Source organism: Podarcis vaucheri (genome assembly GCF_965113315.1).
Source record: "Podarcis vaucheri genome assembly, chromosome: 4".
NCBI lineage: Eukaryota > Metazoa > Chordata > Lepidosauria > Squamata > Lacertidae > Podarcis > Podarcis vaucheri.
The window spans coordinates 41315583-41342568 of NC_138762.1; the positions used below are offsets into that span (position 1 = coordinate 41315583).

The 26986-nt window shown below is 41.3% G+C and overlaps 1 protein-coding gene across 1 annotated transcript in view; it reads right to left on the reverse strand.

Moving 5' to 3' along the window:
- Positions 1-11949: 11949 nt before the first annotated feature.
- The window catches only part of PROS1 (protein S), a 34642-nt gene continuing 19605 nt past the window's right edge, over positions 11950-26986 (reverse strand). The window contains exons 8-15 of the mRNA XM_082219735.1: positions 23514-23635; positions 21933-22051; positions 21532-21721; positions 20767-20934; positions 18322-18490; positions 16624-16775; positions 14485-14701; positions 11950-12487 (exon numbers count right to left, since the gene is read on the reverse strand). Coding sequence (XP_082075861.1) covers positions 12300-12487; positions 14485-14701; positions 16624-16775; positions 18322-18490; positions 20767-20934; positions 21532-21721; positions 21933-22051; positions 23514-23635 — 1325 coding nt within the window. The 3' untranslated portion in view covers positions 11950-12299. The remainder of the gene's footprint in view (positions 12488-14484; positions 14702-16623; positions 16776-18321; positions 18491-20766; positions 20935-21531; positions 21722-21932; positions 22052-23513; positions 23636-26986) is intronic.

Genomic DNA, 26986 nt, shown 5'->3' on the forward strand with positions numbered 1-26986 from the left:
TTAACCCTGATTCTTCCTGGCCCTAGTCTGATACTTTAACCACGTCAGTACATGTATAGGGTCATACATATAACCTTATGCTACCTTCCTCCCTCATGAATGGGTAAAGTTTTCGTAACATGTGCATTTTAGTTATAGATGTTCATGTTTTACTACTTACTTAATTGGTTTGTGTACTTGTAAAACAGCAAAGAAGCCTATTTTGCCATCAAGCAATATATAATTAAATTGTTACCACCATTATTATCTAATAAAAGGTAGCAGGAAATTCTTGTTTGTGATGAAAAATGACCCATGCTCTTGCCACATGTAAAGTGTGGTTGTGTGAATTCACCTTGGCTTTCATGTTGGAACTGAAGACTGCCTAGGATCAGTTCTTAGAAGCTTTGCTTTCTTTGTACATGAATGTATTGAGTGTGTTCCTCCTCTAGTTTATTTAACTGTTCAGTTTAAAAGGGTGTATATGACCTGAGGCATCCTGCATAGTACATCATAGATGAAAGTTCCAGTGCAAAGCAGAACAACCTTAGCTAGAAAACACAAACTCTTGCCTGATGAAAAACAAACTAAAAAATGTGTTGCACAGTAGTTAGGACATCTTGGCAGTGACAATTCATGTACCACTAACAGCTTATGTGGTTTTGAGGCTTTACAGCCTTTGGGTAAAGAATTGTTCTGAGTTCTGCTGATACTGCTATTGCTTTGAGCGTCATCACACATACTTTTTCATGGTATTATATCATTCTTTTATAAACAATGGTTTATAATAAAACTGCTTCGTTACCATTGGACCCATCCCAAGCTCCTTGACTCTAAAATAAGGGTAAAGCTGGGACATATCTTACAGAGATCAACTATACAGAAATATACAAATACCAGAAGGTGGGCTGTATTAGCTGGGGAAAGCTAATATTTTGGCCCTGGTTTTATTTTTCTGTTAGAGGAGGAGTATTTAGCATCCCCATTATACTCTCTCTAGACTCACCACTGGTGATAAGATTCTTTCACAAGCCACTGTAAAGGACTTCTATTAATGGAAATAGAAGTGATGTAAACTGTAATTTTCTAGCATCAAGAATGAATAGGAAAATTTCTTCCCTCAGCTAAATATTCTGATTCCTGCAATGTGAGCACCAGCTATGAAGCAGATATTTGAAGTTTACAGTCCATATTTTCCATTCTGATGATAGGAAATTTTTTTAGAAGCTCAGTGCTAGAGTATCTACTATGCATGCAGAAGGTCCCAGGTTCAGTTCCTGGTGTCTCTGAGTAGGGCTGAGAATGTCCCCTGGAGAGTCACTGCCAGTCAGATGAATCAATGGTCCTATGAGTGTAATCATAGGGAGATTATCCCTGTATATGGATAATCTCCCTATGGGCTGTTGCTGCCATTTTGTGGCTGGACTTGCCCTCCAGCTGCCATTTCATCATTTGCCCTGGCTGATGGGAAACATTGTTCCATTATAAGTTTGTTTATTGTTTTAGTAGATTCTGTAAACCTGACATTGTCCTAATTAGTTTATTTGAAATATCTGGTTGGAAATTTGCAGCATCTATCTATCTATCTATCTATCTATCTATCTATCTATCTATCTATCTGTCTATCTGTCTATCTATCTATCTATTTTATATATTGCCCTTCATCCAAGGATCACAAGGCAGTTTTCAGTGTAAAAGCACAAAAATCCATAATATAATAAAAGACAAAACAATAGCGTCCCCCAGTTTCAAACGGCATAGATTGTTTAATTGGCCAAAGTCAACCATTGTAAGATAGTTTCGTAACAGTGATAAATCTAAGGTAACATGCTTTGTATGCTACTGTCAGACAGGCCCTCTTGGTATGCAACAACGGGGGTGAAGGGAGGGTGATAACACTTTCCCTGAAATTTTAATGTCTGTTCAATTTGACCCACAGATTCTAACCTGTAGCACATTCCAGTATGCATAAGTAATTCCATACTCTGGCTTGATTAGGTGGAGGTCCTGAAAGGTAAAATGAAGGTTAGAAAGGGGCCTCACAGAGCAAAATATGTGAGAAACACTGGTTTGCTTGGCCAATCTTATGGGTGTATTCCTTCTGTGATAAGTAATGGTCAAGAGCACAAGCAGTGACTCATTTCTTCCAGAAGAGTCATCCCAAATGAATATTTATCCCAAATGGCTGTTATCTATCTATGAAAGAGGGGCTGTTTAACTATCTCATATACAGTTGATTTATCTTCGTAATCTGGAACCTCTTAATGACCTCTCCTTACTTACATTGTTAAACTTTTATTCAAGTACAATTTGAAGCCAAATAAATAATTTTACATATTTTTAAAGGTCTGATATCACTATAACTCTACGATAGTGAACTCTTGGCTTCATTTATGGGGTTGAATCTAAATTAATATTAATATTTCTTAATCTTTTCCCCCACACAGCCCTATGCATGTTTGATCAAAAGTAAGCCCCTCTGGAACTTATTCTCCCTGAGTTCAGTGGAACTTAAAGGTAAAGGTAAAGGTACCCCTGCCCGTACGGGCCAGTCGTGTCCAACTCTGGGGTTGCGCGCCCATCTCGCTTAAGAGGCCGGGGGGCAGCGCTGTCCGGAGACACTTCCAGGTCACGTGGCCAGCATGACAAAGCTGCTCTGGCGAGCCTGCACCAGCGCAGCACACGGAAACGCCGTTTACCTTCCCGTTATAAAGCGGTCCCTATTTATCTACTTGCACTTAAGAGTGCTTTCGAACTGCTAGGTGGGCAGGAGCTGGGACCGAACGACAGGAGCTCACCCCACCGCGAGGATTCGAACCGCCAACCATACGATCGGCAAGTCCTAGGCACTGAGGTTTTACCCACAGCGCCACCCGTGTCCCACTCAGTGGAACTTACTCCCAGGTAAATGCATACAGTGGTACCTCGGGTTAATAACTTAATTCGTTCTGGAGGTCCATTCTTAACCTGAAACTGTTCTTAACCTGAAGTACCACTTTAGCTAATGGGTCCTCCCGCTGTCGCCGCCGCACAATTTCTGTTCTCATCCTGAAGCAAAGTTCTTAACCTGATATACTATTTCTGGGTTAGTGGAGTCTGTAACCTGAAGCGTCTGTAACCTGAAGCGTCTGTAACCCAAGGTACTGCTGTATTGGACTGCAGCCTTCATATTTTCCAGTATTTACAATGAGAGTGAATCTGAGGCTGTGTAACACAATGTTTCATTCTAGAATCAATGGAGATGGAGTACTTGTCCACACACAGCCTAGATCTATTGTATTCTTTTTCCTTTTTGCCCTTGAAAAGTGCTTCTTGAGAAACTGGCTTCATTCCAAATATGAAATATCACTGCATATCGCTTCTTGCATTACCCAACAGTGTGCTTATTTGAAAATGTATGTAGGGGGTCTCAGCTATTGGAGTTGTATCCTCAGCAGCCCAGAGATACTTTGGGTGGATGTATAACAAGATTGTAATCACTCCTTATTTGTTCACCTGGAGCATTTTCAGGGAGACAAAAACAATGATAACCTAAAGAAGGGAAGGGTTTTAAAATACATTTTAAGTACTCACACTCACCCTTTGGATGGCAGGATCGAGAATCAATCTAGACTGAAAACAGCATGTTGAGGACAAGCATGAACAACTCCAGATTGAGAAAACCTGATTTTGTGTTACACAAGTGTGCATGTGCTGAAAAATGTTCCAGAGTTCCTGTGCTCCAAAACAGCATAGAATAATAATAAATCATTTCATAGTCTCTGGCAAAGTTATTTATTTGTTTCTGTCATGCTTAATTTTCAACCAGTGTTTGAATTTTTGGAGGAAAAGTGGGGGCCATTCATAAGACTTCCCCCCCTCTTTTATCCCCATCATGGCTCCTTTAGGCTTTTAAAGACATAGCTAAGGGGACTGCAACAAATATTAAAGGGATGGCACACCCTCACACACATATTATTTAAACACTGCTTTCAGCCACTAATATATTGCCCTTAACTGGGCTGGAATCTTTGCATTTTTGGATGCTTGTTCTAAATCCTTACAACTAAGGGAATCAGTTCCGCCACAATTTTTCCATCTGCATATGAAGAGTAAGACTGCCAATCAACCAGACCCAAGTTGACCGATTTTTGCTTTTAGGATTGTTACTAGAAAAGCAAAGGGGCAAAACTGCTGAGTGTGTGTTATCACCCAGTGATAGCCTGGGCAGCAAGGTCAGCAGCCAGCTCTGAGTGCTGATATACATTGAGCAGTTTGATACTGACACAGTACAGAAGTAGCCAATCCCCATTCTGCTACTTCACGAAACTGTCAGGGAAGGTTCTTGTGTTCCCTTCCTGTGCGCCTCAGCACTCGGAAGCTCAAGGTGCTGGGATTCAGATATGGAAATGTTAAATTCAAAATTATTTTGCATCCTATAGTCCTGAGAAGCATCAGAAACCCATCATTAGCCTTTCTGAGTTCTGAGTTCAAGCTACCACTAGTGATCTGCTAGCTGATTGCTGGGGAAGAAGAAGAAGAAGAAGAAGAAGAAGAAGAAGAAGAAGAAGAAGAAGAAGAAGAAGAAACAGCATCAGACAAAAGTGTACATATGAGGGTCAGCAGTAAAATCAATAAATATCTTAGGAGAATAAAGTCATTCCATATAGTTACTCTATACAGGTCAAGCAGAGTTCTTGGGTGAGGAAAGTCTACAAGTGCATGAGGCCATCAGTGGAAACAGCCTGACCCTTGTATCCATGAACTTTATAAATCTTAAAGAGTGGGATCTCTGAGGCTGCTCTTAGGACCTGGGCGTATGGCTTTAAGAAGTTATTCAAGTGACTGGGTCCCAAACGGTTCAGGGTTTTAAAGATTAATATTGAAATTTTAAATTGAGCCTGGTAATATATAGGTACACAATGCAACTGTTGTGAAACTGGTGTGTTAAGATTAAACTACCTAGGTCCCACCAGCATTCTGGCAGTAATCAACACATGTGTAAAAGGTAAAGGTAAAGGTACCACTGCCCATACGGGCCAGTCGTGTCCGACTCTAGGGTTGTGCGCCCATCTCACTTAAGAGGCCGAGGGCCAGCGCTGTCTGGCGACACTTCCGGGTCACGTGGCCAGCATGACGAAGCTGCTCTGGCGAGCCAGCACCAGCGCAGCACACGGAAACGCCGTTTACCTTCCTGCTATAAAGCGCTACCTATTTATCTACTTGCACTTAAGAGTGCTTTCGAACTGCTAGGTGGGCAGGAGCTGGGACTGAACGACGGGAGCTCACCCCACCGCGGGGATTCGAACCACCAACCATACGATTGGCAAGTCCTAGGCGCTGAGGTTTTACCCACAGCGCCACCCGCGTCCAACCAACACATGTGTAGCCATGGTCAAACTGATTTCTCCAGACAGGGTCTCATCTGGAGAGCCAACCTAAGCTGGTAAAAGCCATGAAAGTAAACTGCAAAGAAGACACATTGTGAAAATAAGCAATTGCAATCAATAAATCATTGCAATCAATAATTCCCTGAAAAAAATAATAGTGGCACAATATTGTAATGATGCGCCTACATAGCTTCCATATGCTTGCAAAGGTACATTTTCAGTTGACTGGGCCTTTAAAGCAAAGGAACCCCCAAAATAACATGGTTTAAGTCCATAATCACTATTTCTGAATATCCAAACAAGGATGTTCATGGTGAAATGCCAGATTTAAAAAAAATTATTTTGGATTTAAATAAAAATCTGCTTTCTACTTCTTGGATAAGAAAGAGTCCGAAGTGTTCAGTGAAATGATCTTTCATAAGTTATTAGCATCATTTGAACTGAATTATTGCAGTCACTCAGCTCCATCTTCTGGTCTCCAAATGCACAACACCAGTTTTTTAATATGTACATGGATGGAGTGGAGTTTGGTTTTTGGTCTTATGAAACATTAACAATCATTTATATTGCAGTGTTTAGTGTGCAAAATGCATGAATAGTCCATTCTCCTTTCTGAATCATTATCCCCCTTCCCTGTAAAGAAAACCAAGGCTAATAGATAGATGGATATATAAATAGTTTGTTCCACCCTTCCTACAAGGAGTTCATAATGGCTCGCTGCAATTATTTGAAACAGGTTAGACTCAGACGGTGACTTGCTTAAAACACCACACTAGAATCATAGAATCATAGAGTTGGAAGAGGCCACAAGGACCATCAAGTCCAACCCCCTGCCAAGCAGGAAACACCATCAGAGCACTCCTGATATATGGTTGTCAAGCCTCTGCTTAAAGACCTCCAAAGTAGGAGACTCCACCACACTCCTTGGCAGCAAATTCCACTGTCAAACAGCTCCTACTGTCAGGAAGTTCTTCCTAATGTTTAGGTGGAATCTTCTTTCTTGTAGTTTGGATCCATTGCTCCGTGTCCGCTTCTCTGGAGCAGCAGAAAACAACCTTTCTCTCTCCTCTATGTGACATCCTTTTATATATTTGAACATGGCTATCATATCACCCCTTAATCTCCTCTTCTCCAGGCTAAACATGCCCAGCTCCCTTAGCCGTTCCTCATAAGGCATCGTTTCCAGGCCTTTGACCATTTTGGTTGCCCTCCTCTGGACACGTTCCAGTTTGTCAGTGTCCTTCTTGAGCTGTGGTGCCCAGAACTGGACACAGTACTCCAGGTGAGGTCTGACCAGAGCAGAATACAGTGGCACTATTACTTCCCTTGATCTAGATGCTATACTCCTATTGATGAGGCCCAGAATTGCATTGGCTTTTTTAGCTGCCGCATCACACTGTTGGCTCATGTCAAGTTTGTGGTCAACCAAGACTCCTAGATCCTTTTCACATGTACCGCTCTCAAGCCAGGTGTCCCCCATCTTGTATTTGTGCCTCTCATTTTTTTTGCCCAAGTGTAATACTTTACATTTCTCCCTGTTAAAATTCATCTTGTTTGTTTTTGCCCAGTTCTCTAATGTGTCAAGGTCGTTTTGAAGTGTGATCCTGTCCTCTGGGGTGTTAGCCACCCCTCCCAGTTTGGTGTCATCTGCAAATTTGATCAGGATGCCCTTGAGTCCATCATCCAAGTCGTTGATGATGGACTCAAACCACTCACTAGCCACAAACCACTTTGTAACATCTTTTGATTTGGCAAACCCACCCAATGGAAGTGTGACTTTCAAGCTACATGCTGTTTGTTTGGGGAAGGGCTGGGCTTAGTGGTAGAGTAGCTGCTTTGCATGCAAAAACCCCAGTATCTCCAGGTAGGACTGGGAAACACCCCAGTCCGAAATGCTGGAGATCTGCTTCCAGAGAGTGTCGACCAAAGATTTGACTTGGAGTAAAGTTGCTTCCTAAGTTCCTGATTGTTCTCTGGTCCTGACTCCTGTCTGGTTCTACCCCTTCTGCATTCTTGTGTTGTCCTCTGGTCGTAATTGTTTTCCAATTCTGATTTACAGCTCCCAGCTCCTAACTCACTCTGGACTGCTGCCCATAGCCCATCCTTGACAGTTAAGCAGGAAACTGGTAATGTTTAACTGTGGGTAACAGTTGTGTGTATGCTAAAGTCTGCTGAAAGGTAGTGAGACGAATGTTTGCAATGGAGGGAGCAGATGTTCCAGACTGAAAGGTCGACCCTGCTGTGAAGGCATAGCAAAATACCTATCTGTGAGGGCAGTGAGAGAGTCAAAAATAAATATACTATTTAATAATAATATTCACAATTGGAAATAATAATAATAATTTTTAGCAATGAGAAGAAAATAGAAGTATGTGCCACATAATTAGACTATTGTATTGCTTGCTGGTTGGTGGCTGCTTAGCACTTGGAAATAATAGCCATAATAGTAATGTATTGGACTGTGTACAATGTTATCACAAGAAACAAAATACTGATAAAGGCAGAAAGAGAAAACTGAACACAGCTGTAAAAAAGCCTAAAAACTAGAGACAAAATTGGCAAAATCCTGTTCAGACTTCAAAACCCCTAGGCAAACAGCTGACTCAATTATTATGATCATTCCTGCTCAGTATGGCAAGAGTTAGAAGAATAATAAGACATACCACCAGAAGCAATAATATTAATCTCTTGACTCCATACATGGCACCATGAAAATACCCAAACATAGTACAGAAATGGAACTGGTTGTATTTCACTAAAAAGGACACATCCAAACTTATCCGCCCCCCCCCCAAAAAAAGAGAGAGCTTGCTTCATGATTCAACAAAGATGTTAAAACTTAGTTATTTAGCAGCTGTTCCCATTCCCTGTAAACTGCACGGCTTTCCGTTTATATTCCTCAGCTGAGCGTTGTAAAGAGTTCATAGCTGAGCTATTAAAAAAGACCCCCTGGTGCTACTCCAGCTAGAATCTGAGCAGCCCGGATGGGCTAAGACATGCTTTCCTGTCAAAGTGACATCTCTGTTTCAGGCTGAAGAGAAATGGCAGAGTCACCTGCTTCTTGGGTTCTCACCAGCTGAAAACTCTCAGTGGATCTTGTAAGCTTGACTTTGCTACGGTGCTACATTTCAGACAGTAGGCAAGAAAAATGTGGGGTGGGGTGGGGGAGAGGAGGAGAGATGGCAGCTGTAGCACCACCTGAGTACCAACTGCACCCAGGTAAGATTGAGTGCCTGTGCTGAAACTGCGTTTTGGCATTGTACTAGGGACAGAAGCCTTTTTTTCTAAATTGTGTGCATCAGGGGTTGACAGCATGACACCCTTGGGTGCCAACATGCCCACCAGTACCTCCTACTGCATGTGTGAAAACTCTCAGTGAATATTCCCTGAAAAATCCACAAAGGATACAAGACTGTTTCTTCTTTGCATAGGGGCTCACCTCTCCTACATCCTGAACAAGCCTACATTTCACTGGGGTTTTTTCCCATTGATGGGAGGAGAGGGCAGCAAGGCTGCGCCATTTTGTGATCCTTATTCTTCCTGCTCTTTTTGATGCGGCAGTCAGTTTGTGCTACTTCACGCCCCTCCCCCAGTCATTTCACAACTGGGATCCACACAGCAATTCCTCAAAATATCAAATGGCCTCCGAAAGGTTAAGCACCCCTGGTGGACTGGTGCAGAGAGAAAGCCTACAAGGCTGGCTGGCTTCTGCTTCTGTCTCTTGCAGGAAAGGCTATATCTTATGACAAATAAGAACGAAAGCAAAATATACAGACAGACATTCGTATGAATAGTCACAGTAAGAATAGCAGTGAAGATGCTTTGAGCAAATGTGAACAAAACTACCCGAAACTCTAAATCGGTGTAGAAGATGTGCTTTTATATTTGGAGAGGAAACACACATTTTTGTCTATTTCTAGATTGTAAGCCTCTTGGGACAGGGACCAGCTCACTCATTCTTTGTAAATTATAATGTACAAGGATGAGGCTACATTATTAATAATACTAAAGCAGCAAGCATAGGGAAAGAAAATGAAAGGTTTTTGTTTATTTTTTTATTTTATTTTTTGTTAAAACAAAGCAGCATTTACACTTTGGTGAAAAACCCACCTCTGTAATTTACATTACAATATCCATACAGAAAAACAAAATAGAACTCAATTAATTGGTTTTGCAAACTTCTGCAGCAATACATCTGCTCAAACAGATCTTATTCTGCAAAATAATTACTGTCCACTACACTCTATGACTGCTACTATTAAAAAGACTGATATTTTTAAAAATAGGGGAAATGTTTGTTTGGGGATATTGTTTATCTGTTTGCATTTAACTACTACTTACATTTAGTTTTCTTAGAAAGATGTCATTTACAAACAAAACTATACCCAAAAAAATCCTCTTTCCATGGCACAAACTAGCAATCTGCACAAGACTTGCAGAACACAGTAAACCAAGGTTTGGCATAGCAAGTTGTCTGAACCCACTCTTGTGACTAAACTTTGTTCTCACTAGCCACAAGCTGTAACCAAGGTTTGCTCTTGCTTTAGCTCAGCATGGTGCTAGACCAAAAGGGAGCTTGCATGTTCGTGCAGGCTTGCTAAGCTGTAGTTTGGCTTGCTGTTGTGTTGAACAAGACCAATATGTTGAGTATGGTTCCAGTGCTGTGAACTGTGGCAGCATGCCAGAAAACCGAAACAGGTAGGTGCAAAGAAGTTATCTGACTATCCGGCGTCACTGCACCCAGGAATTCAGCCTGCCAAATAATTTTTAATACATTTATTTAGAGCCTTTCTATAGCACGTTCTGCCAAAGGTGACCTCAAAGCCACTTTGCATATAACAGTCACAGAATTTCAATGCAGATCATAAAAGGCAATAAAAACACCAGCCCTAAACAATGAAAACCAATTCATCAAGAACAGTTGAGTGTGTAAAGCTCTCGAAAGGAAGCAAACAACAGAAACTGGGCGTCTTCACACATTTCTTATGCTGGGCTCTGTCCAAGGATGTCAGGTGCTGATATCAGCCCTCTTTGCCATAATTACTCATACTCAGTGCTTTTTCTCTAAATAAAATAAAAAATGTTCAGGGGTAATCTCATTTTCCTACTCATACTGAAATCCTGCCCCTCAATGAGGCCAAATTTAGATTCACAAAATGTTTAGGGGTATGTGTACCCCTGCGTAACCCCTCCCCCAGAAAAAAGCACTGCTCGTACTATTACTTGAGTTAGGTTGAAAAGCTTTTACTTGGTTCTTCTGAATTACAACCTCAATTTTGCAAAAAATAAGTTCCATTAACACTTACTGTAAGCTCTAGGCTCTTGAGACTGCGATCCTAAGCATACTCACTCGAAAGTCATTCCTGCTAGCAACAGGGGGGATGTGTATCTTTAAATACGTATAGGGTAAGATCAGGTATCAAAAATAAGGTTTGACTCAGATCTAAGCCATGATCCTAGGCATGATTCTGCAGGGATTGGGGATCTCAGTTGCGCAGAAAATCCAGTAGGCTGAACTTCCCCCCTTCCCAGATCAAATGATGAACATTGAATTCAACCATTCTTCCTGGATGGATAGACTGTGTGAACTTGGTTGCTGAGCCAATCCAGCCACATATCTACCTACCCCACATCTGATGTCGCATATGGATGTGATTTGGAGGAAATAGCCTTGCAGGCCAAAATGGGCCCAGATTTGGCCCAGAGACTGGAGGGTCATTACCCCTGACATATAATTGACTTCTATTTGAAACTGCAGGTTTCCATTTGGAATTAAGGTGCCAAATCATGAAGTTCTGATGCATGATTCTAAACACATTCCCGCGGTTGATTTCATTGGACCTACTTAAGTGTGTCAAGGATCAAATTTGTAAAATTATTGTATTTTAATCCTATTGGCATCCAAAGTTCCTTAAGCAGCATATAATGTTTCTGAGCTACGTTCTAGCCATGGCTAAAAATATAGTGCAGGTTTCAAGCCTTATGCATGTTTTCCACTTAGAAATGGGAGGAGCATACTCTTTCAGCCAACAGAGGTCTTATGCTATGAAGAAATCTAAATGGGATGCATAGGAGGCCATTACGCTGCTCGCTAAAAAAACATATATAGCATTCTTCCTAGAAGTGAAGCGCAAGGCTGGGATCCCTCATGGTGAATGGACAACATACTTTAATATCCATACAGACTTTCAACCTGTCCAATAAGTCAGATATATCGCTTTCATCATATCTTCCTCTATGAATATCATAACTTGAAATATATAGTACAATGAGATCTTCCTGGCTCAGAATGTTTTATAAATGGAATGTCAGGTTACTCTATTATGGCAACTTTTTGATAGTAGAAGTTGCAGCCTGGTTGCTGCTGCTAATAGATCTGCTCTGAGAAAGAGGTTGGACCCATTTAATATAATCACTTAAAAATAGTAAAAATGCGTTGGGGTGGTCTCATTTGTAATTTTCTTCTAAATACTTGTGTCACTATTATTTACCTGGGACCTTTGAGACAGGATCTTCATATATACTTGATTTGCTCTACCTCTGTAGACCTGAAACACTCTTTTCGTAGGATCTATGTGCAATATTATTCTTTAGAAAAAAATGAAATGTCTTGGTTCAGTTTATTCAGTGTGATTATTTGCAGCCACAATACAATATATTAGAACCAAAACATTAAACTGAGTGCAGATAGATGTTTCTGGATTTATTCTCCAAGGTATAAAATATGAATGGTATAATTGTTGAACAGCAAACAATTCAACTAAAAACTCTTGAAATGTTATAACTGAAACTATTTTGATGAAATATTAATCTTGGTATAGTCCCTTTATTTTGAAAAAGGATGCAATTCTTTTGTTCTCAAAACACATTATTAGAAAAGGAGAACCTTTACAGTTCAATTTCTGTCCTTATTCATGTTGTGCAAAACAATCTGGATTTTCTCACGAGAGATTAATGAACAGATGGGAGATCAGTGGCAGCAACACTCAGCATCTCATCCATAAGCAATGGGCATGAATGCGATCTAATGTCATTCTTTTTGGAGATGGCTTCATCCAGATCCAGCTGTTTGTCATTGATCTTCACCTCCATGCAGCCATTATAAAACACTGTTACAGGGGTTGCCTCAAGAGGAACATCTGCATTAAAAAAATCAGCACTCTTTATTTAAATATTGATCCATGCTTCTTTTTATTTTTTGACATGTATGCATGCTAAAAGATGTATTCAGTTGTGTATCTCGTATTACGCATATAGAGACACACACATATTCAAATAAATGTAGAAATCAAACAAGAGTGAGGAATGTCACACACAGAGATTAAGCAAATAAAATAACATGGAAGACAAACATTTCAGCTATTGAAAATGCTCTGCATACTCCTGACATTAGGCTCCAATCCTTTCTGCAAAACAGCGACAGTCTGTAGGTACCCATTCATAATGTGTTCATCACATTTTTTTGTTTTGTTTTTGTTATGGGTTTTGTTGTTAAGCCTCATATTGCCACAGAAAGGCACATGAACTTCAAGCTGGTACACTTCTCAAGGAGACTAATAGGGTGGGGAGTTAATCTTACTAAAAAGGTCCTTCTCTTTATCCAGCCATTCCCAATCTCTTTTCTTAAAACATCTCATGGTTAAACTGTCGCCACATGGCTCAAACTATGAGGGAAACCTCCCTTAGGTGGCAACTGATGGTAGAAGATTGAGATTTTCCCAGAGAATTTCCCATTGACAAAAATGTGACTATAGGTGATGTGCCCTTTGACTTTCTGTTGCGTTGATTTATGTACCTGGATTATTTCTTTGTGTGTGCTAATTCTTTTTATGGTCCTTGAGAACTATGAAGCACGTGGTGGTTCCATTTGATTCTAATTTGCTCTTTTCCCATTACTTCTATTGCCAAGGTTTAGATCATCAGCATTATTTTTCTCAGCTGATCTCCCCTTTCTCAAATGAGAGGAAAACACCCAAAAGGGCGACTACTGACCACTGGATAGCAAACAGTATGAAACTTCCATACAATGTGCTGAAGCTGATTCCACCCATAGCTAATCTAAACTCAAAGCTTACTTGCACCAGCTAGGTAACTGTGATGGGATGATGAGCTGCTTGTGCGTAAAATCGTAGTCCCTCAGTTTGTGCAACTCCACAAACCTCTGTGTGTGACAGAGCTCCTCAGACATGTCTGCTCTAATCACTTGCAGATTCCGACAGTGGTTGTTTTCGGAAGCGCTTCCAGCATAAAAGCTCCTTAACGGAAACACGTCTTCGGGACTCGCGGCGTGACAGCTTCCTGCGAGGAATGGGTCTCCCTATGGGAGCTTCTGACACCTCCCCACTGTTCTCGCTGGACGTGTCCCTGAGCCCTCCCTCTTGCTCGTTTTCCCTCAGAGATCCTCCCCTTTCCCTGCTAGTTCCTGCTTTAGTTGCTGCGTCTCTCTCAGCCTTCGTGAGACTTTCCTCCAGAGACCCATCTCTCCCCCTGCTGGTCCCTGCTTCAGCTGTTGAGTCCCTCCCAGCCTCCGTGAGCCCTCTCCCCACCTGTTCCTCCGATGGCAGTTCCCTGACAGTAACATTGTTTATTAATGTTACCTCAGTGAATTTCAGTTATTCACAATTTCCAGGTTGATTTTTACACACAGCATTTTTACACACACAAGGAAGTTCACCAAATCATAATAGCAGGTAGCATTTTGGATGGCCTCTCATAAAAAGGCTTTCCTTCACACATCTCCAAATTATTAATATAGAAACAATAGGTTGCAAAATACACTAGCTTAGTTACATTTCGTATGTAATTCCTCAGACTAGCCAGTAGAGGACACTTAAAGTATGCTGTAACAGCTTCATAAGATTACAGAGTGGGGGAAACATAAAGGAGTGGGCAGGGAAGGAGGGAAAATAGGTCCCCTAGGGTCATGTCCAAAAATAGACTTTGTGAGAGAAAGTCCTCTTCTATTAGTGCTAGAACTAATGCAGTTTTAACCACTATTGCAATACCAGGTTCGCTAGAAACTATGCAACAGTGTTTTAAAAGAAACAAAAGGACAAATAAAACTGAAACAAAAAAGTATTAAAGCATAACTTAATTATTCTAATCAATTAAATTAATTAAAGGGAACAACACTTACCAGGAATGCCACCTAAGTAGGTATCGATAGAGCCATTCATTGCTTGATCAAGGGCAGAGAGCTCCTGTTCCAAGGAGTCAAGCAGAGTGTGTGAATCAGCTGTAAGTTCAAGCTGCTGTCTAGTCACTCTGAGTCTCAGCAGCATTCTTCCTGAGGTACACAATCGCTTTGACTCCAACTGGGCCACAATGACATTCTCAACTGATACAATGATATCCTATGGACCGGAAGCAAAGAATGGCCTTGTTAATTGAATTTATTTACCGTATTTTTCGCTCTATAACACGCACCCGACCATAACACGCACGTAGTTTTTAGAGGAGGAAAATCCGTAGGCATGCCACCTGTAGGCATTCCCTCCATAACACGCACAGACATTTCCCCTTACTTTCTAGGAGGAAAAAAGTGAGTGTTATGGTGCAAAAAATACGGTATTTCTTTTTTTTCTATCCACAAGGAAACTCGAAGCAGTTGACAGTAGAACAGTAAAACAAAGACAGCGATATAAAAAATCCACAGAAAAACATGAAAAAAGTTACAACAAATCAACAAATGCTCTAATACCCTATAAATAAAATACCCAAGGAAAAGAAATCACTTACCAAACAATGCACAATTCATAAATATTCAATCAATGCATCCTGACAGCAAAACCATGGTAATAAACAACAAGGGGACATGTACTTTGGTGGAATATAACCCCCAGCTGAAAATATACTGAAAATATTGCAACACACCATTAAAGCAGGCAAATCCACTCTAGAGCCAGCAGGAGCTAAACAAAAGCAAAAGAGGAGCCCTGCTGGATCACACTAAAGGCCTATTCAGTCCAGCATCCTGCTCTCACTGTAGCCATCCAGGTGTCTATGGGAAGGCCCCAGGCAGTTTAGTAACAGAATGGCCAGGCTAATCACAAGATCCTCTAACCAGGGAGGCACCCATTAGTACTCTTTCATCACAGGGAACTGAGTGTCATTATACCCCAACAGACCTTTATGGCAAGCCTGATGGCTCACACCAGGGGCTTCTCTAGACAACCTGTTTATTAAGCATTCAGCCTAATTTACTTGTACAAAGCTTACATAGTGGCTAGACAAGGTTCCAGTCTTTACTGAGCATTTGTTGTGATTTGTATGTGGGATGGATAACAGTGAGCACTCTTTCTGATTTGCGAGTGTGCTGGTTACACATTTTTCCGCTAATCATTCATTCATCCTATATTTTTCAGGGCCTTCAGTGATAACTTCCCCAATTGCAAAGTATCAGCTGTTGCTGTTTTAAAGTGGATTTGATGCACCAGGGCAAGAGAGGGCTTTAACTGTGCAAACCTAGATTTACAATCTCTGTGCTTGAATCCCTCCCACCGGAAAAAGAGAGACTGGGAAATAAGGAGAGGCAGCCTTCTCCATTCTCCCAACTGGCAACATAAAGAGATGAGCTGCTTGGAGGCAACTGTCTCCAGTAATGGTTGTGACTGCAGCCCACCCTGGGGAGTCCTCACAAGGTGACAAAGCTGTACTTCAGTGCCAAGGGAATCTCTGGTCTACTACCTTTAGTTGTTACATGTTTTATTTTCATACTGTAGCACATGAGGAACCAACTGTAACAACGTTTTCAAAGAACTTCAAGCTCAGCTTCATTATTTCTGATGAGGTAAAGCACCTTTGCAGGACTGCACTAACTGTACTATCATCCAGAGAAGAGTTTGCTTTAAAGAATCAGGTCGTAAAAATTCTGCACATAGTAAGCTAGCAGGTCAAGGAGAGATTTGCCGCAGCAAACTTTAAGCACACCGTCTCCCAAGGGCATTCTGGAGTGGTGCAGTCGAGAAAGGAAAGCTGCCCCATTGAGTCACCTCAGAGTTCACCACTCTCAGTGGAAAAGCTCCATTCACAATTCCAAAACCAGCCTAGTCATTCACAAGCCCTAACATTAGAACTGTCCCTGGAGTCTTCACCTTGCTTTAAGCCTCTGTGGGGTGGTGGGTGGAGGAGGATACCGAATTTCAGTCAGATCAGATGCCATGGGAAAGGTGAGGGCTAAAATAGTATCCACACTTTCCCTCAACAAATTACGCCCCCCCCCACTCAGCGAAAAAAAGAATCGGGCCAGCTCTGTCCACCATGCACAAAGAACTACCTGTGTGCCCTTGGAGTTGGAGTCAACTATGGACAAAGCAAGAGGCACCGTTTCACCAGAAACCAAGGCAAGCAGGACTCCAGTGCCTGTGGATGGCCGGATGGCCAGGGTCATGTTTATTAACCAATCTTCGGCGTTGTTCAGGCTGCTGTCTGTTTTATTTTAAACAAATAAAACAAGAGAAAATTGTCAATTTAGCAAGCCACAAAAGAATTGCTTTCTAGGTTTCTTGGAAAACTTGACTCTCTAACCAAATATTTAACACTGGGGTTTTGTCCTTCCTGAACTTTTTTGTTTAACGACCAGTATGTAATTTCCTCAGAGATCCCCCTTTTGATGGTTATAAGCCTCCCAGGAAGCCCTGATAAAGAACAGGATCAGAGTGTGCCAATTGCCCTGACATACTTATTCTTGGTTATTGCTCAAACTGTATGATTGCAATGTTCACAGAAAATAGGTAGCTGTTGATCTACAGCACATCACAAGAAGCTTTTCACCCGATAATCTACTTAGAATCACATCCTGACAACAATTTAGGCCGTCTAAATCTGAAGGACTGACTACTTCCTTTTGCCTCCCTTGATGGTATGGTTTACAAGTGTTTACCTATATATGTTCCAAAACAATATGTCCCACCTCTCAGGGCAAAAGCAATTATATATAAAAAAAACAGAATGCTGCTTCTTAAATACTTTGAAATGAAAAGGTGTCTTGAAAGATGGTAGGGTAGGAGCCACTATATATCTCCCTAGGAATGAAATGGGGCACCAGGCCTGTAGTAAAAATGTGCTCTGACATTTCATCTGCCATACACAGAAGCAGAGCTGAGGCCTGGGAAATAACTCAAACTAAATACAGTGGTACCGCGGGTTACATACGCTTCAGGTTACATACACTAAAGGTTACAGACTCCGCTAACCCAGAAATAGTACCTCGGATTAAGAACTTTGCTTCAGGATGAGAACAGAAATTGTGCTCCGGCGGCGTGGCAGCAGCAGGAGGCCCCATTAGCTAAAGTGGTGCTTTAGGTTAAGAACAGTTTCAGGTTAAGAATGGACCTCCGGAACGAATTAAGTACTTAACCCGAGGTACCACTGTAGAGGACACTGCCTCCTACTTTGGGTATTCTGGTACCACATCAAGCCTACCACCCACATGGTTAGATGGAGAACACTTTTAAAGTTCCATTGATTTCACTGAAGGCAAAGTGAAAGGCAATGCCCTCTCTGTGTGCTGTTCCTTAAATATAGTAACTAAAAGGTAAAGGTAAAGGACCCCTGACAGTTAAGTCCAGTCACAGACGACTCTGGGGTGCAGCGCTCATCTCACTTTACAGGCCGAGGGAGCCGGCGTTTGTCCACAGACATTTTTCCCGGGTCATGTGGCCAGCATGACTAAGCCGCTTCTGGCACAATGGAACACTGAAACCAGAGCAGCGCATGGAAACGCCATTTACCTTCCCGCCGGAGTGGTGCCTATTTATCTACTTGCACTTTGACGTGCTTTCGAACTGCTAGGTTGACAGGAACTAGCACTGAGCAATGGGAGCTCACTCTGTCGCGGGGATTCGAACCACCGACCTTCTGATCGGCAAGCCCAAGAGGCTCAATGGTTTAGCCCACAGTGCCACCTGCGTCCCAAATGATGCAGCTACCCCAGCTGAAAAATGTTTTCAGAGAAAGTGCAATAATTACTTACTGTAGTTAATATGAAACTTTGCTGCACCAGTGCCAGGATAGTAAGATCCTTTCCCAACGCTTACTAAACAGTGTTTGCTTTCTTTCTGTTGAATGATGTCTTTTACACCAGAATTTCCCTGATTCAACAAGTTCCAGGCACGAATACACCCATCCAGGCGTGGGTTAATCTGAAGAAGAAGTTGCAGCATTGTTTGTGGCAATCCACAATGGTCCAAAAACATATCCCATACTACATGTTACCAAATGTCATCTAGACACCTTTTTCTTTCTTTCTTTTTTGGAAAAATTTAATTAGTAAGTTTTATAAATATGCCAAATAGTATAATCTTATATGCTAACAAAATTGTAAATGGTATATTATATGCTGTTAAATTAGTACATTGAGGTTTAATAGGAAAGTAAGCATTTTTTTTCAATTTGCCCAAATATTTCACCACCAACCACAAAAATAGAGAACACGGGCTCTCTATTTCCCACAGAATTCCCACAGACTTTATGTCAGTACCCAGGATTTCCCAGATCATGTACTAAGCTGCAAAATGAATTATGTTCCTAACTTGCCATAAATCCAACAATGTATACTATAGTTTCCGCCCTCTACAAGAATTGATAAATGTCACAAGGTTTGCACGTCAGCAGAAGAAAAGAATTATAGGTGAGACAAGATAGATTCATGATTCTTTTTCTCTTATTCTGAAAATGCATAGTCACCCTGACACAGCAATTGCAATGAGCATGCGCAGTGCTATTCAAGGAGGGTCTGCTTCCACCCCCATCACAGTTCAGGAAAGAAAGAAAAATCTGCTTGGGATCAAGAGTTTTTTGTCCATCTCTGAAGTAAGATACAAAATGTTTTTTTTAGATCACACAGTGAGGTTTTATCCAGCTAAAGAACTGTCAGTGCCTGTGTGGTGCAGCTCAATTTTGCTTTCTGCTCTTTCTTCAAAGAGGTGGATTTTATTTTTATTTTTAGTCAACTGGACAGCAAGCTATACAAGAGCAATGAACAAAAGGACCTGAATTCTAATTTTTGGACAAGCCAATTTCCATGTAACTCTCGTAAAATAAGAGCTTGCAGTAGGGAGACAGCTTTCTGTGGGCTGACTGGTTCTCAGAAAGAAACTTTAAGCATATGCCCATCAAGCTAGAGAGCCCTCAATTTAAATGTTCCATAGGGCCAGTGTTCACACTTATAAGGTTTTTAACCTGTGTGCTGGTTTCTTTATGTGCAGTGTTCCCACACCAGGACAACTTCCATTGTGACCACAGTTTGCTTGTATGCAAATGCTGCACAGGAATCGAAGAACCCTTTAAATTCCTTTCCTTTCTACCAACGTTGCTGCAAGAGTCCAGGGGGTCAGTGTATCTGGCTGTTAATCAGAAGGTGAGGGGCTGAGCCCGCCCAGGGCAGGATTCCTGCATTGTGTGTGCTTGGACTAGATAACCCTCTCCAATTCTATGGTGCTTGGAGCTTAAAGCTGCTTCTTTTATCTGTCCCTTGTTTCAGGGCCTTTGCAGGAGTGGGTTCAAGGATATGGAATGGCTGGGGCAACACAGCCAGATGGGTGGGGTATAAATAATAAAATTACTACTACTACTACTACTATGGAATGTCCTTCCTTGGAAAACTCAGCAAGCTCCTTCTCTTTCGATCTTTAAGTCAAAACACTTGAATTTCACTGGATTTTTGGACTGTTTCTAAGTTGCATCCTGCTGCTACAATTAGTTTACTGTTGCTCTGGTAACCTGCACTTTGTTTCCTTTTTCTTGCAGTAGCATATATTTATTATGATACAAATATATTGTATATATATATATAGAGAGAGAGAGAGTAAACTGCTATAATGTGGCCAAATGGCAGGATACAAATCTTCAAAATAAATAAAACTAGCACAAAACTGCTAGCACAAATTGCAAATCTGTTGCAAATCTGGTGTTTCCAAGCCCTATTCTAGTCCTCTCCATTACAACACTCAATGAGCTGAACCACTTTTTCCTCCATTCCAGGATGGCTTCCCTTTTTTATTGAAGTTACATGAATCTGCAGGAGTAGACACAATTAGTTGCATGCATCCTTGAATACTTGTTTCTGTTCAAAGTTTCCCCAACTTGAATGCCTTTCAAACTAATGTGTTTACTTTTTTCTTTTCTTTTTATCTGGGGTCTGGAATTACCTGGAACGAGGAAGGCCAGACTTGTAGATTAATCTACAAAGTGGATGTGTGTTCTAAGAATAAAACTAAATAATGAAATTCACAAATCTACCTGAAAGGATAATCTCTCACTGGCCACTCAAATGCAGTGGTACAAAGCTTCGTAAAAGATCTCAGGAAATATTGTCCATGATGATGTTTTTAAAAGGGGGGGGAATGCATTAACTCTAATTACAATAAAGGAGATAACGCAACACCTGATGTGTGACATTGGCACTGAAAACAATTACCGGTTTAATGAGAGTGTTGTCCACTTTGCGAGGTAGTCCTGCAATATACACCTTAGTCTCCAGAAAGCCATTGGAGGGCTTAAAAAGATTTCTTGGGCTATTGATGCTCATAACTGCTTCTTTTGCTATTTTTACACTGATGCTGTGCTCTAGTTCTTCCACAGAGATCTAAAGGTAAAAGAAACAAATATACTTATGAATGTTGAGAGAAGTCGTCCCAAACCAACAAAGGGGATCTGTATTCAGAAAGCATTCTGCTTTGACTGGCACAAGAAAAAAGGATGTCAGTTTGGTTAAAAACAAAAAAACAAAAAACCTGTGTCCAGCACCCAGAGTGTGCGCACACTGATAGTATGTGGACACATCCATATACAGATCCATATACAGAAGTGTTGGGAGCATGAACTTCTCCACCCTGAAGCCTTGCACATGAAACAATATCCACACAAGTGCATGTGCTCGCAAAGGACAGGATCTGCTAGAAGTGAATTTTCTAGCTTTTCCTGCCATTCTTTAGAAAATGCCAGTATGAGCTCCTCTTGTCTGAATGAAGAATAGGAACTGTATCGAATCTTAGACTCAGAGCTCCAGCGGAGGGTTCTTTTATTATGAAGACATGGAAGTATTTTGAGGACATGAAAGTATTTTGTGAAAATGACAATCTGAAGCTAGTATTGCATATTCATCAAGGGGCTTTAAAAGTGGCGTCTTCTTTTATAAGCAATTCAATGTTCAGTTTCCTAACTCATGGGGGAGGGGGCTTACCATGTGCCACAAACCATCGTTAATGGCTTTGCCACCGCTTGTTACTTTGGCTGCCAGTTCATTCTTGAATTGGATTTCAATCTTTCCATCACGCAGTGCAAGCAAAAACCATTCTGTGTTGTCGTGGGATTCGGCATACAGTATAACACCCTCATTATCGTAAGTCCGGAAGTCAAATTCTGCAGAAAATCTGGGTTGTTAGGAAGGGGGAGAATGAAGTATGACTGATAAAGGAACTGGATCTGTACTTTAAGAACTTTGTAACAGAATGACAATACAATTAATAAATGTTACTGATAGGAGAGCTGCACACTTTTATTCAACAGCCACTGATAATAGAAGTAAATGTGCATTCATACTGCTATCTACTTAAATGTGCACTCATACTGATATATACTTACCTTGTAACTTCTGGCAATCTGAACCTTAAATACAAAACAGGGATCCCTGAAAATTGCTCTGCCAGATAAAGCAATTCATAGTACTTTTCAAGATTCAGGGCGAGACAATTCTGCACAACCTAGACATAACAGAAAACGAAATGTTACATTATGGTTTGATCAAGTGAGTCCACATTTCTGTTCTGAGCCAGTTTTTGTAATTTATTCCTAATCAATAGGATGGATTCAAGCAACTACCCCCTCCCCAACTATCTCCATGTATGTTGGCTCTTGCAGTCACCATGCAGTGAAGAGGTTTTACACATAAGCAATAATATTGATTATACTGGAATGATATTTAATTTAACTGGTTCCTGGTACTGAATTTCCCACACATTAAATTTGGAAACAGTTTCTACCCACTAAAGGGAAGACTGTTAATAATCCTGCCCAGATTAACAAAGACTTCTGCTTATTCTGCCTAGTATTAAAAAATAAACCTGCGAAGCTGAAATCTTCTAGGGCAATATTTACTCGGAAGATAAATGGCCTGCTTGCCAGTTCCATTATCTTCAGGGAATGGAATCACACCCCAGGTTGCCTAATCATTAAATCACAGTTAACTACCACTCACTAGGTTCTCTTAAGTATGTTCAAGCACAATAGCAACCTTTGATCTGTGAACTATTTAAGCCCCACTACATTGAACTGCGTCAAAGCTTGTTTTAAGTGGTAGTTGTCTGAATACATTTCAACATGCCCAGCCTTGCCAAAGAAGTATAAAGGAAGCTATTCATAGAGGAATGTTTTCATTGAAATCATGCACAGCCTCATGGTTTCCTCAGCAAGAAGTGTGCATGTTAAACTGCTTTGCCCACTTACTACACCTCTTACGAATTTGTAGCTTGCTGCGAGAGAATGAAATTATTTTTGAAAAAGTGGAGCCACATGTTAACGTTATAAAACAACTATACTAGTGATGGATAGTACAAACACAGGCTTTGAACCCATTATTAAACACTTACTTTGGAGAACTATCTGAAGAAATGCGCATGCACACGAAATCTCATACCTATAACAAACTTACGTTGGTCTCTAAGGTGCTACTGGAAGGAATATTTTTATTTTGGAGAACAGAGAAAGAGACAATCATTTGCAGGAGTATTGAAAGTGTTATGATATGGACATGCCATTATTAATTGTTTCCCCCTTGTGTTGTCTCCGGTCAAACAGGATTTAGAAGTTTTTGAAGTGCTAGAAAACCCCTGCAAATTTAATTTTATGGTTACACTCAATGAAGGGTCTCCATCAATGACCTCAGGGCACAGGTAGGTATGTATGAGATGAGATGTTCCTTTAGGTATTGGGGTTCCAAGCCATACAGGGTTTTATAGGTCAAAACCAGCCCTTTGAATTGGGTCTGGAAATGAACTGGAAGCAACTGAGGTAGGGAGCAAGGACCAGCTTTATGTGGACCCAGTTTACGTTCCCCTGCCATATTATGGACCATTTTGGATAAGTGGCTGGTGCATGTGTGGTTTTTCTCAGCATCATTGGGGATGAATATTACTTTCCAAGGAACATAAGGAGGGGATACTTCACCTCACAAGTTTTCATGTCCTTAGAAAGCTTGAAGCCCTTCTTGCCATCACAATAGCAGGTGTAGCTTCCAGGAGTATTGACACACATTTGGGAACAGGCATTTTCAGCACATTCGTCCACATCTGCAGTGAAATGGGAAAGGGCAGCTTGACATTTGCACTTATCACGAGCCCAACCGCCTGGGAAGCAAACTGACACTTAAGTGGCATGAAGCTCAGGCAGTGTTGGGATTGCTCAACACATCCACTGTTAAGTTACATGGCATGGAAGTTCCAGGTAATGGCTCAAAGGTTCCCGTGCCTTTTTCCAAAAATGAATTTGGCATTCATCTCCTGTAAAATTGAATGGTCTGTGGACAACAAACCCAAATGCAGCCCACTAGTTAGGTATTGTGGCTTAGCAGATCCTTCACCCACACTCCAGTTTTGTAACCCTAGACTACCACCACCAACTTCATCAAACTTGTTACAAGTTTTGCCAGGCTACTGCACGTATATTTTCATGCATATTAAGGTGCAGCATGCATGAAATTTCACATTATGTGTAAAGGACTATAGGCAAATCTAAGTCCCTTAGTCCATGTTTAGCTGAAAAAAGAGAAGGTTAAGAAGAGACATGAGAGTGTCTTCAAACACCCAAAGGGCTGCCATGCAGAACATGCGGCAGACTTGTCCCTTCAGATGGCAGAATGAGAATGAATGGGTGGAAATTGCAAGGAAGCAGATTTCGGCTAAGCATCAGGAGAAACTTCCTAATGGTAAGAGCTGCCTGACAGTGGAACAAGCTGCCTCGGGCGGTCCTTTGCTGGAGGTACTTCAGCAGAGGCTGAGTTGCAACCTGTCAGGGATGCTGCAGTTGCATCCTGCATTGAAAATCCTGCACTGAGCAAAGTTTTGGATTTCAATGACTTCTAGAGTCCCTTTCAACTAGTGGAGGCGGTCCATTAAGATGAATGAAGCACTCCTCCACCAACCTCAGTCTGCCCTCAGCCAGCCATCACCTGCCTGCCTTCTTATTCCAGGGAGTTGGCACTGACTGTCTGCTTCCTTCTTCTAGTTGTGGATTTGCCCTTGTAAGAATCAGCAGGGAGGAGGATGGGGAATAAAAGCAGAATTAGTTGGCTCTGCCGATCCTTGGTTCTGGCTCCACCTAGCTTTGGCTACCTTGCCTTCTGCCCTACCACCCTTAATGGGAAACAGCCACTATTGCTTCTATCTCTAGGCTTCCAGTTTATGTGGCTGTCTTTCTCAATCACAGCAACTCAAAAGCAGTTTCCCCAACCATCCACACTCCATTCATACAAATATGTTCTTGTTGGCATCCGTCTGTCTCGGGAGACAATGTAAGCACCTAGAAAATGTCTATGGTGGCTGTGAACTGCATAACCATGACTAACCGTTGGAGAAAAATATTCACAGAAATGAGCTGCAAAGCTAAAAAGTAACAACAATAATAATCAGAGCGTAAATTGTGCGAGCAAGCTCAGACCAAGGTGCCTTAACCATGATATGATATATTGCTATTTTTAAAAAATGTAGCATCTCAAAATGGTCCCTATTATATGCTCAAAACACTATGCACTGCATACATGCATGCTGCCTTTGTAAAGCAAAAATCAGCTCGGTACAATTGCAGTGGGAGATGAGTGTGCGTGCCAAATTGCAAAGCCCAGGGGGCTTGGGAAGCATTCATTCAGAAAAGAAATGTGGGCTGACCAGGGCAAAACACATTTTGTCCTGACTGAGCGAAGCTGACTCCGTTCTCTGCTTTGTTGGCTAAGCACAATAAATAATTTAGAAGTGCAAGGCTGTGTGAAAGACAGCATTAGTAACTTGCCTTCTCTGAGAGTAAACAAGACTCCCACTGCCTGAGAAGATCCCACTGGGATCAAGCCCAGGAAATCTTGCAAATCCTGTTCCTAAAATATCACGCTTGCATGATAAAGACTTATCATGCCCTGAGATGTATAAAATTTAAGTTGCAGAGCTTGGTTTTGCAGCAGCCTAAGCATTTATGTGCATTGTCTGACTCGGAAAGCTAAAAATTTCCAGTGTATTCTAAACTGCAAAGTAGCTATAACCCTTCCACAGCTGCAGAAAAATATTGCTTTTTGCAATATTTCTGCCTCATTTTGGGTCACATAAACATGGTAAAATATAGTTTAACTGACAGAATGGAAGCTACTTAGAATTTAACTAGGAAGATCTCATTTACTTAGATAATAAATTCATTGACTAAGGGTGGTTTTACACTTTACACAGCAGGTGCCAGTTCTGTGAATACATGAGCATTACACCAGTCTTTCTGCAGTAGAACTTTACAATGTGTAGATGTCGTACCAATAGCTTTAAAAGCGGGTGATTAAGCCTTTTCAAGCCAGGTATGGCACTCACCCATCAGCAACATGCGGGGGTGTTATAGGGGGCAGAGTCAAAATGGGTGTGCCAATTTGTATTTTATAAATGGGAAAATGTGGAGTTCCTTTTGACAACACAGAATCATAGCAGGGGACCTGCTGGAGTGGACAGTACAAAAGAGTCTTCTTTTTTCAATAAAAGTTTACAGAATTTTGGGACGTCCCAGAAAACCCTTTGGCATGATGGTACCACAAAGGAGCTTTTGCGGGAGAGGCAGGTGTAGCCTGTGGGCCACAGCTTTAAGCATTCAGCATGGTACCATGATTGGAAATATCTAGCCTCTGAGTGGCCATTGCAGCAGACTCCAGTGTAATACTTGGTGTACTCAGGAAGGTCACATCTGCCACATGAAGTATGAAACTGCTTTAACCAAACCAAATTAGTAAAATGTTCCAAGAACTTTGGAAGGAAGTTTGCATGGCAATCTGTGTGGTGTGATGGCTACTGGTCTTGGGTCTGGGTACAGAAAAGGCACGTCCAAACTCCTACTCAGTTTTGAAGCTCAGATGGTGCTCTTATAGTTCAATTCTCATTATGTCTACTCAGAAGTGTGTCCCACTGAGTTCAAGTTTGCTCGTTTCTTTCTTTCTGGCATTTCTACATAGCCTTTCAAGATCAGTTTTTGAGGCAATTTAAAATAATGTTTTAAAAAAATAGCATAAAGGTTCTTTAAAACCTTTGGTATTGAAAATGCAGGAACAACTTTCTCTAAACCTAACTGACACCAGAGTTGTTAGGAAGCAAAAAAATATGGCTTGAGCCTCCCTAAGGAAGGATGAGATGCAAATAACTCAACAGTGGAAACAGACATCACTAACCACATGGTAAAAGATTACACAGGGACAGAAGCTAACTGGACTGGGGGGTGAATCTTACTTCAACACTGACTATAGGACACTGCAATTTTGGACAGTAGGCTAGTTTAGGGGGTGCTGAGCAGGCCAACGTTGCTGCTTTAAAATGTTTTTATTGTTTTATTCCCAACCCCTTCAGCTGATGGGACCTTGGGTGGCTAGGACACACAGCTCTGTCCTACATCTTACTGCTACTTTCTGC